Source organism: Micropterus salmoides, unplaced genomic scaffold, assembly GCF_014851395.1.
Source record: "Micropterus salmoides isolate LMB-PRFRI ecotype aquatic unplaced genomic scaffold, ASM1485139v1 Ms_hic_scaffold_16, whole genome shotgun sequence".
NCBI classification, from domain to species: domain Eukaryota; kingdom Metazoa; phylum Chordata; class Actinopteri; order Centrarchiformes; family Centrarchidae; genus Micropterus; species Micropterus salmoides.
This window is the reverse complement of record NW_024040707.1, coordinates 26389535-26407395: the sequence shown is the minus strand read 5'-3', so window position 1 is coordinate 26407395 and position 17861 is coordinate 26389535. Positions and strand designations below refer to the sequence as shown.

At 42.4% G+C, this 17861-nt stretch overlaps 1 protein-coding gene across 1 annotated transcript; it reads left to right on the top strand.

Annotated features, from left to right (window-relative positions):
• The first annotated feature begins 2236 nt into the window (after positions 1-2236).
• nsfl1c (NSFL1 (p97) cofactor (p47)) lies at positions 2237-16690 on the top strand. Its single transcript, XM_038723136.1, has 9 exons — positions 2237-2391; positions 3162-3262; positions 3466-3543; positions 4558-4723; positions 5967-6062; positions 7695-7804; positions 9210-9347; positions 12338-12508; positions 15447-16690. The coding sequence occupies exons 1-9, from the start codon at positions 2290-2292 to the stop codon at positions 15607-15609; spliced, it is 1125 nt and encodes a 374-aa protein (XP_038579064.1). The 5' UTR covers positions 2237-2289; the 3' UTR covers positions 15610-16690.
• Positions 16691-17861: the final 1171 nt, after the last annotated feature.

The window sequence follows — 17861 nt, the reverse complement described above, 5'->3', positions numbered from 1 at the left end:
TCCCTGGATATGTCTTTGCTTCTTTTTAATGTTGTCTGACGTGTCTCAGGGCCTCAGACACTTCTCCCCATGTCCTGACATTTGAATTAACCTCTGCTGACATGTCACTGTCCACTGTCTGCGTCCAACCATTATCAACTGTACACTGGTGGTGACATTACACTACAATAACATCAGCCTCAAATCTCAGGGGAACATAAAGCACGTATGTACACATACATCAACACACACATGCCTTCGGGGTTCCTGAGGCGACATTCAGTGCTGTCAACCTGTCACTGGGTTTTGGCCAAACTATTACTGTTATTGTTGTGTTCTGTCCTTTCTCCTAACTTACAGTATTTGTGTGGGTACACAGTTACTGCACAGTACTATTTCTGGTGTATCACTGTTGCCTTTTGTGCTTCATTTGTGTTGTTTTTTTCTCAATTTCCTTCACATACAACTTTTTTCTTGCTCGTGATGTGTCAGTCTGTAGGCTTAAACATCTTTCTCTTCTTGCCATTGTCTTCTTTGTCTCTTTCTTGCCCTGTATCTGGGTGCTGTTGCCTCATCACACAGACCCTGAAGCTAAAAACACCCAGAGGGGAAACAATATATGATCACTGACGCCTAAACCTCCTCAGTGTAATGCACCGTGTTTCTGTTTTTATCTTGTTCTTTGTGTGCATCTGAAGAGAGATGGGGGTTGTGCTTCATGAGGTGAGGTGACAACATGGTTTTCTCACTTTGCTACAGATTAATTAGCCTTGAAGATCAAACAACCAACAGCGAATGCATGAAAACCCCATCATCCCTTTACCCCCCAGAAACAATTAAGATGCTCCCAATCTGTCTAGTACTTTTTACTTTGTGCCGTCTGACCAGCCCGCCATCAGACACCTTAGCAGGGGTACTAAGGTGTCTCCCATGGGAATATTCTCTCCATCTGCTTATCATAGTGAAAGAGGCACATGTTTCCTGGAACTGTTTTGTCAATCCACATCTGTTTCATGGTAGTCTTGCAAAGAAGACAAAGCTGAAAAGTGCGATAAGATGCAGATTAAGATCTGATTGCTGTGTTAGGCGCTCTGTGGTCTCGCACTGAGGTGTCACATCTTGATGAGATGGGATGGGCTCAGAGAAGTAAGACAAGATGAGCCGAAAACCATAATGTCTATAAGCAGCAAGAAAAATAACCTAGAAATTCAGATGCATTAAAGCAGACCCGGTAGATGATAAAACTATAAAGTATATATGCAATATATTCTGTACCAATTAGCAGCATTATTTAGTCTACTATCAAGAATATCATTAATCACTGTATATAGCCTAAGCAAAGGTGATAAGCGTGTAATCATTAGTTACATGATTTTATTGGAGATAAAAAAAAATAGTGAAAAGCCCTTCAACATATCTTTTGTAAATTATATGCACAGGGCATAGGCCTACAGAAATGTAAGTATTTTCTGCAGTGATATGCACCCATGCATGCTGGTGCGTCTTGCTCATGAGTTGTCATGAGTTGTTGTTATTTTGTGTAATACCCATATTAGCAGATATGGTCTTGTTTCTAAATGGTAATACTGACTCACAACTCATCAATGATCATCAATTATCTAATCATCTAATTTTATACACATAACGCTACAATGCTTCAAAGCGCTCCCAACTTTCATTTGTTTTGTATTGAATTACAATATGTCTTTGACTCTGTCTCTAAATTGTTGCCAAACAAAAAAGCTATTAAAACCGCCCTAAAATTTTGGCAAATTACTCAGTAAAAATACTATTAGTTTATAGGCTATGTAGCCTACTAATTTATTTATATCTCTCTCATAAAATGTGTTTTCTGCTCCTTTTGTTTTAAAATATTTTATTTGTCCTGTTCTGATCCATCTTTATCTCGAATCAATATTAACGTGTCCCTTACTGTATAACATTTTGTTGTATGGTTATATTATTGTTGGGCCTATTAATTCATCTGAACGTCATCAATTAAATAGAAAAAATAATTTTGTGTAACCTGTGGATACATTGCCACCTAGTGGTCAAAACAATTTGAGCAGTGCAGCACATCCTGATGATCTAAAATAGACTGTGGGCAATTTTAATTAACAGAGTCGCGCACATTCTTTTAAAAAACAAATACAAACGTGTTTTAATCCGCACGTTTTCAAACTTATTTCATTTTAATATGCTTGTCTAAGTCTCTTTCGTTATGTCTGCCGGTTATAACCTGCTAGGAACCATAATCTGTTGCTTGTTTCCTCAGGTGGAAGCGGACGAGCCGTGGAGGAGCAAATCAAAATGGCGAGCCAAGAGGAGTCCGTGAGGGAGTTCGTCGCTGTTACTGATGTCGATGAGGAGAGGGCCCGGTTTTTCCTGGAGTCTGCCGGCTGGAATTTGCAGGTACGGCTTCTCTGCATGTTTCCGTTGAGTCACGGTGGACGGTGCAATAAGACATCAAAAGCAAACAGAGGTGACATGACGTGTGAGACTAATAGCATGGCGGCTAACGCTAGCCTGTGTTGCCGGTAATTTGTGCAAGTCACCCTTTGACAATGGCTTTACCGCTTTCTGTCACCAACAACAAGACTGTTGTGCAGTTAGTTAGCTGGCACAGCCACCGTTACAAGAAGGTCCTTACCCGGCGTGCCGTTACATAGCAGGTTACCAAAAAATATTTTCTAACGTCAGTCTCCCGTGAGTCCATTGAGCCGTTTTAGCTAGAGTTAGCGTGTAACGATGGGATGCTAGCTTAATGTTCACTTAATCAACCCTGGTTAACTTGTAATAACGTTCCTGCAGGATCAGTTGTCTCGTTGAAGTATTTACGTTACGGTTTAACAAAAATAAAGATTCATATTAATCCCCTCTTTCTTTATTTGTGGAGGTTAACACATGAATTTAGTTTTCTCACTTGACTAGCGGCTGCACATGTAAATGAGAGAGAAATCAAAGTCATCCACTAGCTGGGCTCCTGTGGTCGAAATACTTGTATGTGCTGGGGGTCCCGGACTCCAGAAGTCACACAGATCAAAATTATCTCACTTTTAGTGCTGCTTCACTGCTTGAAAGGTGATCAGTAACACATAGCACTTGTTAGGTAATGAAGACGCGGTTGGTAAACTGTCTGTCAGGATGTTGTTGTGACATTGTCAGATGAATTTTGTCTCCAGCTCGCACTCGCCAGTTTCTTTGAGGATGGAGCTGATGACGACATAGTGACTCTTCCTCCACCTGAGGGAGGCTCCTCAGTGTCCCGGTCTGCAGGGCCAAGGTGATGTTTGTGATGAAGGCATTTTATTAATAACAGCACATTTGTATTTAATGGCACACTTACAGGCTACTTCTTTATCGGTGTAAAGCCCATCAGTCCTGGGTCATAATTATATCCGGTGTAGCAGTAAACTTTGTTGCTCATCATCAATGTAATTTTGCAAGATCGCAGTGCATTAACTCTTTATTTTTCTCTATCATCAGCACTCAGCCCAGAGTGACCTCCTTCAGAGATCTGATGCATGAGGCAGAGGAGGAGAGTGATGAGGAGGAAGGCCAAAGGTAAGTTTAATATCCAGTATTGTCTGTTTTATCTATCTTTAACAAACGTGTCACTCACATTACTCTCAGTGCCTGGAGAAGGGCAGTATTATATTTATGTATAAGAGCCGCTGAGCCCTTTTTCTCCTCCTCGAGAAAATCAGGCATCAGTGTTAGATTAGTTATTAAAAAAAAATCAATCATGATCCTGATAGGGATTGAGTGTTATGCTCAAGGAAACTTCAGAGGGATTAAAGTGGACTCAGGTTAATAAAGTCACCACCCACTTGATTGTGTGTTGTAACAGTGGCCTTTGGAGGTCTTTCTCATCCTCCTAAATGGTTGTGACAGTTGTAGTCATGGCTGTCTGCCGGAGCTGTACATGCTCACAGTGTTTGGATGGTGAAAAGTCACACCTAGCAGGGTGATTCCAGAATGCACCAAATTATTTTTGGTCTCACCTCATTCACTGTGAGCTTGTCATTCATGCTTTTCTGCAGCATCAACAGATTCCGTTGCTGGGGCAGTGCAGCAGACTGGTTGTCAAGGGACTGTGTGGGATTGCTAATGTCCTTTTTAGTGCATTTTAAATTACAGTCAGTAAGCAAGCTGAACTAAAGAACATTAATTATGTTATCTAGTGTCAATTATGATGTTGTACATAAATTAAATTTCATGTTTTTTGATGCATATAAAATGTCAGCACTGTGGCCGATGCTTGTTTATTGTTTTGTCTCATTTTTCAAAACATGTGAGATGATGCAAGTTGATGAAATGTCTCTTCTTGCATCTTTTTAATTACATTGTAGTGAGTCACCAGATATTAATTGCACCACACCTCAAAATTTATATCATAAACTCGAGGCTTTATTAGACCCATCTTGCACAGTGTGCCATGCACAGTTTCTGTTATTTTGTTTTTAGCTTGTTGCTATCACAAGGTTTATAGGCACCCTAGCTGGTTCCTCTTTTTGTGTCTATTCTTTTACTTTCATTGTGGAAGACTTCCTTACATCTTTATTCACACCATGCCAGGTTTTTTGCGGGGGGATCAGAGCGCAGTGGGCAGCAGATCGTTGGGCCTCCCAAGAAGAAGAGCCCCAATGAAGTGGTGGAGGATTTGTTCAAGGGGGCCAGGGAACATGGAGCTGTGCCTCTGGACCGGGGTGGAAGAGGACCTGGAGAGCCCAGCAAAGCCAAGGTAAAGTAAACCTCACTCTTAGGGCTGGGTGATATGGCCAAAAAGTCATATCCCAGTACTGTTGGGCAGAATATATCTGTATTTTCTGCTAAGCGGGCTGGGGAGTGGGGGGCGGTTTTAGTAGGCATGTTTTTACTGTTTTTAGCAACTTAGCTTGTTTCTTACGTCACCGTTTTAACAATACTTCATTCTCCATCTTGAGTTCGCCTCTTTCCGTTCTCCTCACACTCATAGACCTAACATACCTCTGCTGCAAACACGCCATTACCAATACCATCTCAACTCGACTCGACTCGGTTTGGCCATCCTCTGTTTTCCATTGCAGGTAGTACCCAGAGATGGTACCCCTCAATGTAGCTGGTCGTCATTGCGACGCCACACACAACTGCCGCGACGTAATGTTCAATGCGACACACACACACCAGTGACCCACACACAGCTGTCTCTTGATTTAAGTTAAAACGTTTCAACATTACTCAGATTGTAAAGACAGAGAAGACGGAGGTGATTTGAAAAAAAGTCCCTGGTAGCAGGTACAAGTACAACTTTTACACAATGGAAAACCAAAAAAAGGCGAGGCGAGCTTGTGCAGTGGAAAAGAGGCTTTACCGTCTCTCCCTCCCTGTATGTTCAGTGTCTTTCTCCATCAGTAGTAGGCTGGGCTGGATAAAGTCATCAAAAAAGAAACAGAACTCGTCTTCTGGACTTTTCCTCCGGTGATTCCGTTCACAGCAGCAGCTGAGCTGCATGTTGAGGAGGTGTATTGACGACGTAGCCTATCAAAACAAAACCAATGAGGCCGCTAACAAATAACATCTGACTGGTCAGCAGTGTTGACCAGCACTGTGTCTCCCTCCATGTTGTTAGAGACTTTGTGAGTGGACGCCTGCGTGCAGACGCAGGGGGAGGGGCGGGGCTGCGTGGTGAGGGGCAGAGGGGAGCAAACACTGGCAGGACTTTACGGAAACATTAATTAACTCAACATCAAACTATATTGGTATAAACGGTATTGTCTGATTTCATATATCTTTTGAAATTATATAGGTATACCTCATGTACCGACATACCGCCCTCACTGTGTTGTTAAATATTTTTTCCATATCAGACTTTTCTGTATTGTGTGTGTGTGTGTGTACTTTAATTTGGTCTTGCCTGAACAGTTTCTTTTTATATTTGTGATTCTTCTTCCTCTTGGCAATTCTGTTGTCTATAATTTTGTTTTTAATGTCTCCTCATCCCTTAGGCCTTCCTCGGTGGAGGCTACAGGTTAGGCGCAGCTCCCGAGGAGGAGTCCGCCTATGTGGCTGGAGAGAGGCGTGCCACCAACAGCCAGCAGGATGTGAGTACAGATCCTGATGGGTCCAGTTCTTGCTTTGTTTCTAGCATTATCGGTGTCAACCCCTCTAGGTGGCTCTTCAGTCAGGAACCCTCATAGATCTCATAGAATGTTGTTCTATATTGACCAGTCATGTGACGATGACCTCTTTCTTCAAAGTAGCCAGTCCATATCAACAGATCTGGCACTCCATTCTCCTGCAAGTTTACCACCCGCCAAGCGCCAAATACAGGTATATTTTAGGTTTGGCGGAAAAATAAATAAAATAATTTGGACTCTCATCACCCAACCGGGACTCCGAGATAACTGTATTTCATATCACCTGCTGCTATGAATAAATATCAGAACACCGGTTAACTGTAGTCTGTAACATTAACATGATAAACAACAGGGCTGCGACTATGTACTGACTCAGCCTCTCTGAGCTGCTAGCTCAACACAGCTACCACACAGAAACCTTTACAAAGTGCCATGAATGTGCTTCTAGTCACTGTCAAAGCTCTATAGGTGCATCTCAAGTCTTTCTTTTCATCGTTTCCTCACTCGAACCGCAAGTTGTTCTGGTCTGCCGTCTTGCAGACTGTCCCAAAGGTCTTATTTGTGCACAGAGGAGCTATCTCTGAGGAGCTATGAGCGAGGATACACAACATTTTCTTTAAAAACTCATTTCCTCATTTCTTCTCTCCTTGCATGGTTTTGCAAGGAAAAGATGCAAGTGAGGGAAACGTGGATGCAACTGACAGACTTGGGATGCACCCTCTGTGTTTCCAGAGAGTCTGACAGCAGCAGCTCATGGCTGCTTAGCTCTGACTATCAGCTCCATATGGCTGTTCCTGCTATGCTCAGTGGTGTCCAGTCTGTTGGTAATCGGTGTCTTCTTACCTCCCGCGTAGACACGAGCGCTACAGTGGTAATCCTGTGCAGTCCTCTGCGGCATCTTATAAAAATGCTAGGAGGAAGGGAGCTTGGAGAATTTAGGAATGTAGTGTAAATGTTGAATTTATTAGTATATTGCTATCTACTATTGTGTAGCTTCCTGGCCACAATAAAACCCCAAAAGCATTAGTTATTACTTTGGCATGGCCTGAATCTGCAGTGAGAGGCTGCCTGACTGCTGAGAGGAGAAGGACTCCTCTTCCAGTCTGTATTTATCTGAATTTTTAAATATGATAGGAGGAAGGGAGATAGCAGAATTTAGGGGTGTGGTTACTGTTGTTAAGTGTTGCATTTGGATTATTGACCTCTGCTACTGTTTAGCTTCATGGCCATGATTAAACCCCAAAATCTATGAAGTGTTTCTCCAGTTTTGGGAACAGGGAAAAAACTGTTTTCAGTCAGCGACCACCCACTCTGCTTAAAGCAAGCGAACCTTTGTCACTACAATACTCACATTAAAGCTCGTAATGCCTCGATTTTGATAGCTAGCTGTTAAGTAATATACTGTATAAAAGCCTAGTGCAAGGCTGTGTCTATTTCGTGAAAGCACTACGTACCAGTACAGACCAATAAAAAAGACTCAAAAGAAAGTCTCAGTAGTATTTCTTCCTGGACTAATTGTAGGGGATGACAATCCACATTGAACAAATGACCTCTAAGTACATGAATAATGTGTGTGTGTGTGTGTGTGTCTGTTAGGTGAACGTGGTGCTAAAGCTGTGGAAGACCGGTTTCAGTCTGGATAACGGTGAACTCAGAAACTACAACGATCCTAACAATGCCAATTTCCTTGAGGCAATCAGAAGAGGGTAAGATTATTCTGTTACATATAGATTCATAATAGGTCCATGAGGACACTCTGTCCTTAATGTTTATATGTAAATATGGATACAGATTCTGTGAGCTACTTAAGGTTTGTGCAGACTACACGACTTTCAGCTTCGGCCAATGGCCGTTCTATTCACACTACTTGCCCTGTTGTGACGGGAGTCTTGAAGTCGTTGACTAATCGGTAACAGGGTCACACACTAGGCGAGCTGATGGCGGTTGTGTCCCCCGATGCTGGTCTCCAAACCACGTTGTGTCAAGAAAACACTCGAGAAATGGGAAATGGGAAATGACGCGACCTACATGCGAAACAGCTGTCGTTATTATTAAGATAGAAATGATAGACTCTTTGATTCCAAGGTGACGCGCCTGGCCCGAAGTCAACTTCCGTTTGTTTATCACTGGGTTTGTGTTTACCGGCTAATATGGTGAGTGATATCCAATACAGTGTTTCCCATACATTCATTTTTTTGTGGCGGCCTACTACATTATCAGCACTGACCGCCACATATTGATTTCTGTTTTTTTTGTTTTTTTACTATTTAAGATGGGAAAACTTGTATTAGATTGCAGAGCTGCACGCAGCGCATATTCGCTCAGCACCTCCTCTCACTCGCTCTCTCTCCCCCCGCAAACACATAGACAGCGGACCAGTCTGTGTATTGAATAGTTAGTGTCATGAACACCGCTGCACATCCCCCCACTGCGCTCGCCACAGTTACGCTGTCATTCTGTGGGAAACACTGCGGTAAATCACACAGGTCTGTAGCAAAACATTCTTGCCTCAAGTTTTTGTTCAGCAGGTCTGGTAGTGTGACCTTATCACAATTCAGTTTGGCCAAGTAACGTTTCTTTTCTTCGACTGGCAGCTAAGGTTATTTACTTGTTATGGATTGCTTGCAGAAGTCTGCCGGAAGTTAAGAGTGGGCCAGAGTAATGCACATGCGCAGTACCGTTTGTTTATGTTGTTACCATTGAAAACATCTATAGAGACAAAGAATCTGGGTGAAAGAATGGATCAGCATACGCAGGTAGCAGGGACTGTCTGAACTACAGAGAGAGCCGGAGGTGAGTAAAAAGTGTTTTGCGGTGAAAAAGTAGCTGCCTGCTCTCATTGGCTGGATGTCGAGTCGGCCAACTTCTCCAGAAATTTGGCATGCTAGATATCTGTCAGACGTTGGCGATGTGGCAGTGATGTGTCAGGGAGCCATTTTAATGCGTTGTTGAGTAGTACTCCCGATCACAGCCTGACGCTCACCAAGCGGCAAATCGTGAAGTGTCAACTAGGCTTTACAGTAATTCACCTTTTTCACTCTGAGGCTTTGTTGTTGTCTGCTTAAAGGGCTTATGGTCAAGCCCCCTGTTCACCTGATTGTCACCCTGCAGGGAGATTCCCCTGGAGTTGAGGCAGCGGTCTCGAGGAGGCCAGGTCAATCTAGACATGGAGGACCACAGGGATGAGGACTTCAGCAAACCAAGGACGGCCTTCAAGGCTTTTGGAGGTGAAGGACAGAAGTTAGGAAGGTGAGATTGAAGAGCAGTTTTGTCTGTGTTTTATTTAGTATGGTTTCTGCTTTGTTTCTCTTAAGCAAAATATTACAGAACAAACAGCAACGGCTAAATTCAATTCAAAGGTCTAAATAAAGGTTGGTAAACCAGTTTTCCTTATTCTACATGGTAATGAATCATCTTCAGTCTGGATGTTTACTTTCTGCGTGGGCTTATTCCACATAAATGACTGGTTTCTCATTCGTCATGTGACTCTGTTGAATCTCAAGGATAGAGTTGTCTCTAACTTTCAAGTAATATCAGGGGATTTTAACACTTAGAGGTGGTATTAAGCTCATTTTTAGGTTCAAAATCCTATTTAGGGGTTGTACCAGAACAGTTTTGCATGGTTTAATTCTCAAAATACATACTGCACATTGCTGCAGCTCCTCTTTTCACCCTGTGTTGAACGCTTCGTTTTGGGCTATGGGGTGATGCGTCTTGTCTGTAAATAATCTTTGTTGGGAGCAGCAGAGAAGGGCAGGCCAGTGAGAAGCCAGGAAACACAGCTTTTTTTCAACTGTACATGTTGCCGACCAGCTTGGCAACGTAGACTGCAAGAGTTATTAATCTGTCACAAAAGTATCTTTCATCCATAACAATTTAACTGAGCTCTGTCTCTACATCACAGTCACAACTTTATGTCCATTGACTGCCTGGAGGGTAGCTAGTGTTTGGAAGGGAGAGGAGCAGTGTGCTGGAGCTCAGTGTTTTGCCACCGGTGTTTTTGAGGGCGTGTCAGACTAGCCGCTTGGCGAGCGTTATGACGTGCATTTAGCTTTCATCCCTGTGACATGAATGAAAGGGAAACAGCTGGACTACAAACGAGCTGTTTTCAAGCAGTTTAGAGCAGAGTTTTCTGTGGGAGATGAGAACTCCCTTTGGGCTGGACTTTAGGCTTTTTCACTTTGCAAACCTCCATAGATGCACAAAAAAGGAGAGGGGGATAAAGCATAATACCGCCTCCTTTAAAATACAAATGTGCTATACACTCACAATCACAGCTCTATGATCAGATTTTATTAGATTTGTTTTTTAATGTATGAAATGAATCCAAACGTGATGTCCAATTTGTAAAACTCAAACTAAGCAGCAGTGCTCTCCTTTCACTTTCAGTCAAGGATTTATCAAACAAAGAATATAAACATTCACCTGTGGCTCATTACCCATAATTCTTACTGTAACAGTTAAAGCACTCTGGCACATAAGAAAAATTAACACAAATGTTAGTAATGCTCCAGACCTGTTGATAATTCCTGTACAGCTGCAGCTGACACTTGTTTATATGCACATTGAATGATGTTTGTGGATTTCAGCTCAGTGTTCAACACAATCTCCCCATGAAACTGATCAGCAAACTCAGCACTCTGGGTTTAAATACAACACTCTGCACCTGGATACTGGACTTCCTCACAAACACACCCCAGTCAGTTCGGATTGGAGGACTCACCTCCTCCACTCTAGTGCTCAACACCGGAGCCCCCCAGGGCTGTGTGCTCAGCCCCCTCCTGTTCACGCTGTAAACCCACGACTGCATCTCCGACATGGAGAGAACTCTGTTGTGAAGTTTGTGGATGACACCACCATCATCGGCCGGATTTCAAACAACGATGAGACTTCATATCAGGAGGAAATTGATAATCTTGCAGAGTGGTGCTCCGAGAACAACCTGCTGCTCAGCGTCTGCAAAACTAAGGAGCTGATCGTTGATTTTAGGAAGAAGAAGATAAAGACACACACTCCTGGCTACATCAGTGGTGCTGAGGTGGAGCAGGCGAACAGTTTCAGGTTCCTGGGAATAAACATCATCTCACATCTCCACGCTGGTAAAGAAAGCTCAGAAACCACCGTATTTCTAGAGGAAGCTGAAGAAGACCAAATTCCCACGCCACGTTCTCGTCAGCTTTTACAGAGAAGCAATAGAAAGCATCCTGACTGGAAACAGAATATCATTGGTACCCATCTCCCGAACCTCAGTGATGTCGGTGAGGTGAGGTGCCTACAAAGAGCCCAAAGGATACTAAAGGACAGGACCCACCCAGCCACAGCCTGTTCACCCTGCTGCATTCTGGGAAGAGATATAGAAGTTTCTGCTGCTGCACCACCAGACTGCAGAGCAGCTTTCCCCCCCAAGCTATCAGACTCTTACACTCTAATTCATTGCTCTGCACTGCTCCACTGATTATATTTGATTTCTGTTTACCATTTTTACAGTTGCTTCTGTATTAATGTATATTGTCTTCTACGTAGCAGAAGGGAGTTACAAAACTCAATTTCACTCCATAACCTGTTGTATTGTGACAAAAAATCTTCGTACCTACCTAAATGATATAGCTGAGCTCCAGCACTTTTACTATACACTTAAACTTTGTATTCTCTGCAACAAAGTACTGTCGCATTTCTGCAGCGATAAACTTCTATAGCATTAGTTATTACTTTGACATAGCCTGAATCTGCAGTGAGAGGCTGCCTTAACACTGAGGGGAGAAGGCAAAAACATTAACACTAGTGGTGCAACAGATAGTTGAGCCGCTGTCACAGTTGAAAGTTATAAATACGTACATCGTGATGCAGAGTGACGTCAGGAATTTTCAGTGGTGTAACTGGGACACTGGGCTGCTTGTCAAGATAGAAACGTATCGTATGATTGTGATGTTTTATTCCGTTATTCACAGCTCACCGGAGTAGCTACCGTCTCACAAGTGTTGATAGGCTCTTACTCATGACAAGTAACAAATCAGGGACATGAGCGAGACTACAGACAGAGAGAGAGATGCAGCTACATCGGAGCCAAAGTAGCGCCTTAAATGCAACAAAACCAGAGTAACGGTTCTATCAAATGTTTGAATGTAAGTAATGGGGTAAAACTACCCTATTCAGATTTTTAGATGTTGCCTCAGCCAACATATTAGTGTCATGTCAGAGTAAATTCTCACCCCCCCCCCCACCTCCTCTTCCCTCTCTAGTGCCACCCCAGAGTTGGTTTCAGCTCCAGCCACAACCCAGCAGGACCAGGCTGCCAACGAGGCCCAAGCCAGCGCCTCTGTGAGCCTCGACCCCTCCCAACCTGTCACTAACATTCAGATCCGACTGGCCGACGGCAGCCGGCTGGTCCAGAGGTTCAATCATACTCACAGGTGATTGATTAGCACTTTTAAATTTGAAGTTGTCATGTGCACTAACCTAGATTAGACAGTTCTGCAGCTCTGTGGAAGTGTTTACCGGCCTATTTAAGACAGCAGACCTGCATATATTTAGACTGAAAACCACGTCTGACCGGTAGGTCCCAGTCTTTGGGCCCAAAATGTATTTATAGATCCTTCTTCAAGTGCTACACATGTTAAGTTTGATTCCAAATGCAGAGAAATTTAACTAAATATGAAGATTTCACTTTACTTAAACTATGCTTGTGTTGCTCAAAGGTCTGTGTACTTTGCAGCCAACGGATTTTCGTTTTGAAACGAAAAAAACAAAAATGGAAAAACTGCTTGTTTCCCAATTACCATTAGTAAACAGAGAAACGGGGAAACAACGTTTTTTTGTTTTGATATTAAAAAACGGAAAACGAAACAAATTTCATTATCTGATTTTCTTTGATGTGTTTATAGATGGAAATCGGAAATTCAAATAGGAGTGTATAAATCTTAATCAATTTTGCATTGTTGAAGCTATGGTAAGCAGCCAAGTAAGCGGTTGTGGGCCTATGGCACATACCCTGAAGTCAGGAGTTTGGAGTTTCATATCTAATGTTATGAAGATGGACTACAAAAAGCACATATTTGACCTGTGCATTCTTACCGTGTTGTTGTAATTCAGGCCATCGCAAGGTGGAAACACAGTGGAAAATGGCCTATTACTTAATTACAAGCAGGAAGGGGAGTGCGGAGGGTGTTGCAGCATCCCTTATTGACAGGGAGGAACACTGCCAGTAGGACATATAGGCTACAGACTGCATAATGGGCACTATTGTTACTAAACGACAACATAAAATACAGCAGGTTAGTGCTGAATGCTCTGGTTGATATTGCAGCCTAATAATTTGACGTCAGCAGCTGTTTGCGGTTCGGTAGATTTTAACATTGAGTTATTCTGCTGGATCTCGTGCGTAAATGTGCACAGTGTCTCTCTTAACGTGGAGACACTTCCTATTTCACCCACCCCGATAGTTACAAAATGTATCTTCCAAAACTCTGCCCGCAAACAGCGGTGCTCTCAGTTACTGCAGGCACAAGGGTTTCATGTGTTTCCCCAAGTGTGGATACTGAGCGTGGAACTGTTTTTCAAGCTGAAATGTAATGGCAGAAAATTGTTTCTCCCAATTTAATCTTTCCATTATTCCTTTTATTATACATACATGGATAGCCTACATAATTACTGAGGTCCGGACATCGGTGACCTCATACGGGGGCACTCTGTGTTGAAGGAAAGTGCGTGCCCACACAGTCTGTCATGCGCACAATATAGGCTACAGCACGAAAGGACAGGTCACGAAAAAAAAAACAATGGAAAATTGAGGAATAAGATTTATACACTCTTATTTGAATTTCCATCTATAAACACAAAGAAAATCGGATAACGAGATTGTTTTCTGTTTTTTTTTTTTTTTTTTTTTTTATATCAAAACGAAAAACTGTTGGTTTTTCGTTTTCCCTATTTACTAATGGGAAATGGGAAACGAGACGTTTTTCGTTGTTGTCTTTTTTTGTTTCAAATCTGTGAAATCTTTCCTTAATTACCATGAGTGAGCATACAGCTCCAGTGTGGGGCGGACCTTATAAAGTATATTCGTAATAGATCCACAGATACGTGTGATGTGAAGGGGACAGGTGTATGTCGGTGTTCTAGAGCAACAGGACGTTATTATAGTTTGGGTGATTTGGCAAAATTATCAACCCGGTCAGCAGTTTCAGCAGCAGCAGAGGCTCTGACACATGGCTCACGTGAACAGTGACTTAAAAACCTTTTGTGTCCATGTGCCTCAGTTTGCAGTCTAATACACTGCACACATTTTAAGATTCAGTGTGACTGAGGCTATCATATCTGAAGTCCATAAATCCATTTAGAAATCATAGGAAAAAAAGATTCTCCTGATAAATCCAGAAACTGCCTGAGAATGATTACGTTTTTAAAGTCTTCTTCAGTGTGAAAGTAATCCAGTTACAGCTGTCTTGGCAATATTATACTGTACACACAGTGTGTGCAGAGCGGGGGGGAACTGGAGCCAGTCCAGAGGGCAAGAGGCTGAGCTGAGCAGGTCCAGATCAAAAAACGGGAATATTTCAGATGGGCGGTGGGTCCAGGGATAGCATACGAAATGAGTGCTTTTTCCGGTAGCGGAACTAAAACAACACGTTGTTCACATTGCAAAAATTGCTTTTCACTTTTACTAAAGCCTTCTAAATGTTCTCTTTCTACAATATCTACAATTGGCCTAACAATATTTAAATGTGTTCGTTATGTTTGTTTGTTTATAGCCTACAGTTTACTGATTACTTTTAAAACGTAGGCTAAGGGAAGTTAATAAATGCCATAATTGTGACACTGTAGTTGTCATTACTCAGTTTAGCGTGCTCCCACACAGCTGAGGGCTTCATTTAGTTTTCCCTTTAACATGAACTGGAGCGTTATGTTCACTGTTGTGAGCGGAGGTCAAAAAAACCCCTCAATATTCAAATCTCAAAATGAATGAAAATCAAATGTGTACCCAACAATCGAATATTTGGGTCCAGCCCTAGTATGCTGTCAGTTATAGGTTTTAAAAAGAAAGAAAATTAGAAGCGATCAGAATCAGCAGGTTGGACTTTTTTTTTATTTTTAAAGAATCAGCCAGGAAAATTGCAATCTAATAACCCATTATGTTTGATATAAATATTTATCAGCACTCTGGGTTAAAAAAGAAATATTTATCAAACATATAATAAACTGTTTCAGCATATTTACTGTATGTAGCTATGTTAGAAGGTTGGCGTTTGCTTTTGAAAAGTGTAAGAAAAACAATACCAGCTGTGGATGACCACATTTCATCCTGTCACACAAACCATATTTCCTGTCATGATGTATGGTTGTATCCCTCAGGGTGTCCGACCTGCGCCAATTTGTGGTGGCGGCCCGGCCCGCCATGGCTCCCAGAGAGTTTGTTCTCATGACCACCTTCCCCAACAAGGAGCTGTCGGACGAGAGCCAGACGCTGCAGCAGGCCAATCTCCTCAACGCTGTCATCGTCCAGCTGCTAAAGTGAGGGGGGGGGAGAGAAAGAGCAACCCCCTGCTGGTGTGGCTGAGTAACTGCAGCCCTGTGAAACCTGCTGCCCCTTCTGAGGGAGGAGAAAACACAGACTTATGTATGGACTTCTAATTTCTGATCTTTGTTTTTCTAAAGTGAAACATAACATTCTGCTACCAAGACACCCCCCCCCCCACACACACACATACACACACACACATACACACATACACACACACACACACACCCTACCCCCCCCCGGTCTGTGACGGGCGGTAATGAGGGGGGAAACTAAAAATCTTCCAGAATGGAGTTAATTTAAGAGCTGTTGGAAAGCGTGGTTTTGATGGGGATATGTTTACCTGATAGCAGTAGATGGTTTAACCCAAAAACTCTTTCTGGAGCGCAGTTTGGTTGCACAGATGTTAACTAAACCTGGCTCCGTTTATCTTTAACTTTCACCCCACTTTTCCTCTTCTGTTAACCTGGCCCTTCAGCCATGTTCACTATCAGGTGCTGGGGCCTCACCGGTTTCATGCAGCGGCAGACTCCTAGTTTGTTTCTGTCTCAACAGCACAAACAAGAACCACATAAGGAATATAGTCTTAAGGTAAAAGTACATGTTGATAGCATGGCTTTGTACATGCTTCCGTTTCTCTCCCCATATTCTTTTTGGAGAGAGAAGTGTAATGATGTAACAAAACGCTGAGGGTTTTATTCTCTCCAAACCAACCTACCCAGTAGCCTTACGCTCCTTTTATTCACCTCCAGGACCACACCTCCTGTCCCTTTTTGTTCAAATGAAGATGGAATTATTTTTTTAAACGGCCCTTTTTCCTCTTTCTTTTTCCCTTTACGGATTGTGCCAGTTAGACAGGCAGAGGCATTTTGATAATGTGTAACATGAAAAAGAGTTACACTTGGCTTTATTATCAAACCAATGGTTGAGCAAAAGAAGATATTGTAAACACTGGTTTGTAGTAGTGGAAGTGAAATTCCTATGACACACTGACATCTTCTATGCATCCTGGGGCAACACAGAAATATGTTTGGACCTCTGGTAAAATAAATCCATTTTATGGTTGATGTATAAAGAACTGATTGTCTCATGTTTTTATTATAGGTGGGGAAAGGGATATTTAGCACTAGCACTACTCTTTGAATGTTTTCTAAGTGTGATAATGGAGTTATGTCCAAAGATCTTAGTGTCGGTAATTTTTTCATTATTCAGTGAATGTACATGAACTGTACTAATCGGATCACTTTGGGCCGTGGCCACATGTTAGAAATGTTGTTTGTTTTTTTTTTCTTCTGTGGAACCAGATTCCTTGGTGGACTGTAGTCACACATCACGTGACATGCTTAAGCTACTTTCAAAAAAATGTCAAATGTAAGAAATGCAGCTGCAAGCACAAAATTTTCCCCTCGTATCTTTTATGAGGGGAAAATGTATAATGTTTGATTTCAAAGTAACAGCCTGATTATCTATTAACTGACTCCCTGCCCTTCATTTGTCTGCCTGTGTTTTTTTTATTTTGTTTTGTTTTATGACTCTGTATTGAGTGTTTTATCAGAGTGCGTGTGATTATAGGATGCAGTAAGTGTGCGCTCCTCCTCATGCGACTGGGCCATAGACTGTATTTGTCTGGAGAGCTGTTTTCTCTGCTGGACTGGTACAGCGTGTAAACATCCCCTCCGCTTCTGACAGTAGTGCATTTTATGTTGTATTCCAGTTTCATTACCTTATAAATGTGCTTCAGATAACACCAACTCTCTGAACATGCTTATAGTTTTACTACTTCAGTACATGCAAATAATTTGTGGCTATTTTTGAATTGACTTTTTATTGCAATGATGCTTCATGGAGGGGGAGGGTTCATGGACTGTACTTAGGCCTTTCTTCAGACCGCTCAAAGGCTCTACACTACATTTCACCCAGTGGTGGCACCATGCCAGCTGCACATCAGAAACAGAAACTAAGCAAATAAGGAGTCACACACTGATGGGGAAGCCGGGATCGAACCAGCGATATTCTGATTAGGCCGAAATGACTTAATTAAAATGCATACAAAGAGCACAGTGATGCTATTTGCCTGTCAGCGAAGTCTGGGGTGCATTTCACAATTTGCGGTTGCCCTGAGAATTACATGGTTGTCTTATTTGTGCAGATTTAACGCTGCAAAATGCGCACAATCCTTTTTGTGAATTTACCCCTGAGTGTCAGCTGGATCCCGGGACAGTGGGATGCTTTGACTCAGAACTGTTTTA

Excerpts from the sequence above, each read along its gene's own strand:
- nsfl1c (XM_038723136.1), top strand. The coding sequence starts at position 2,290 with ATGGCGAGCCAAGAGGAGTCCGTGAGGGAGTTCGTCGCTGTTACTGAT. Across the intron at positions 6,063-7,694 it reads CCACCAACAGCCAGCAGGAT|GTGAACGTGGTGCTAAAGCT; the intron begins GTGAGTACAGAT and ends TGTGTCTGTTAG. Across the intron at positions 9,348-12,337 it reads GAAGGACAGAAGTTAGGAAG|TGCCACCCCAGAGTTGGTTT; the intron begins GTGAGATTGAAG and ends TTCCCTCTCTAG.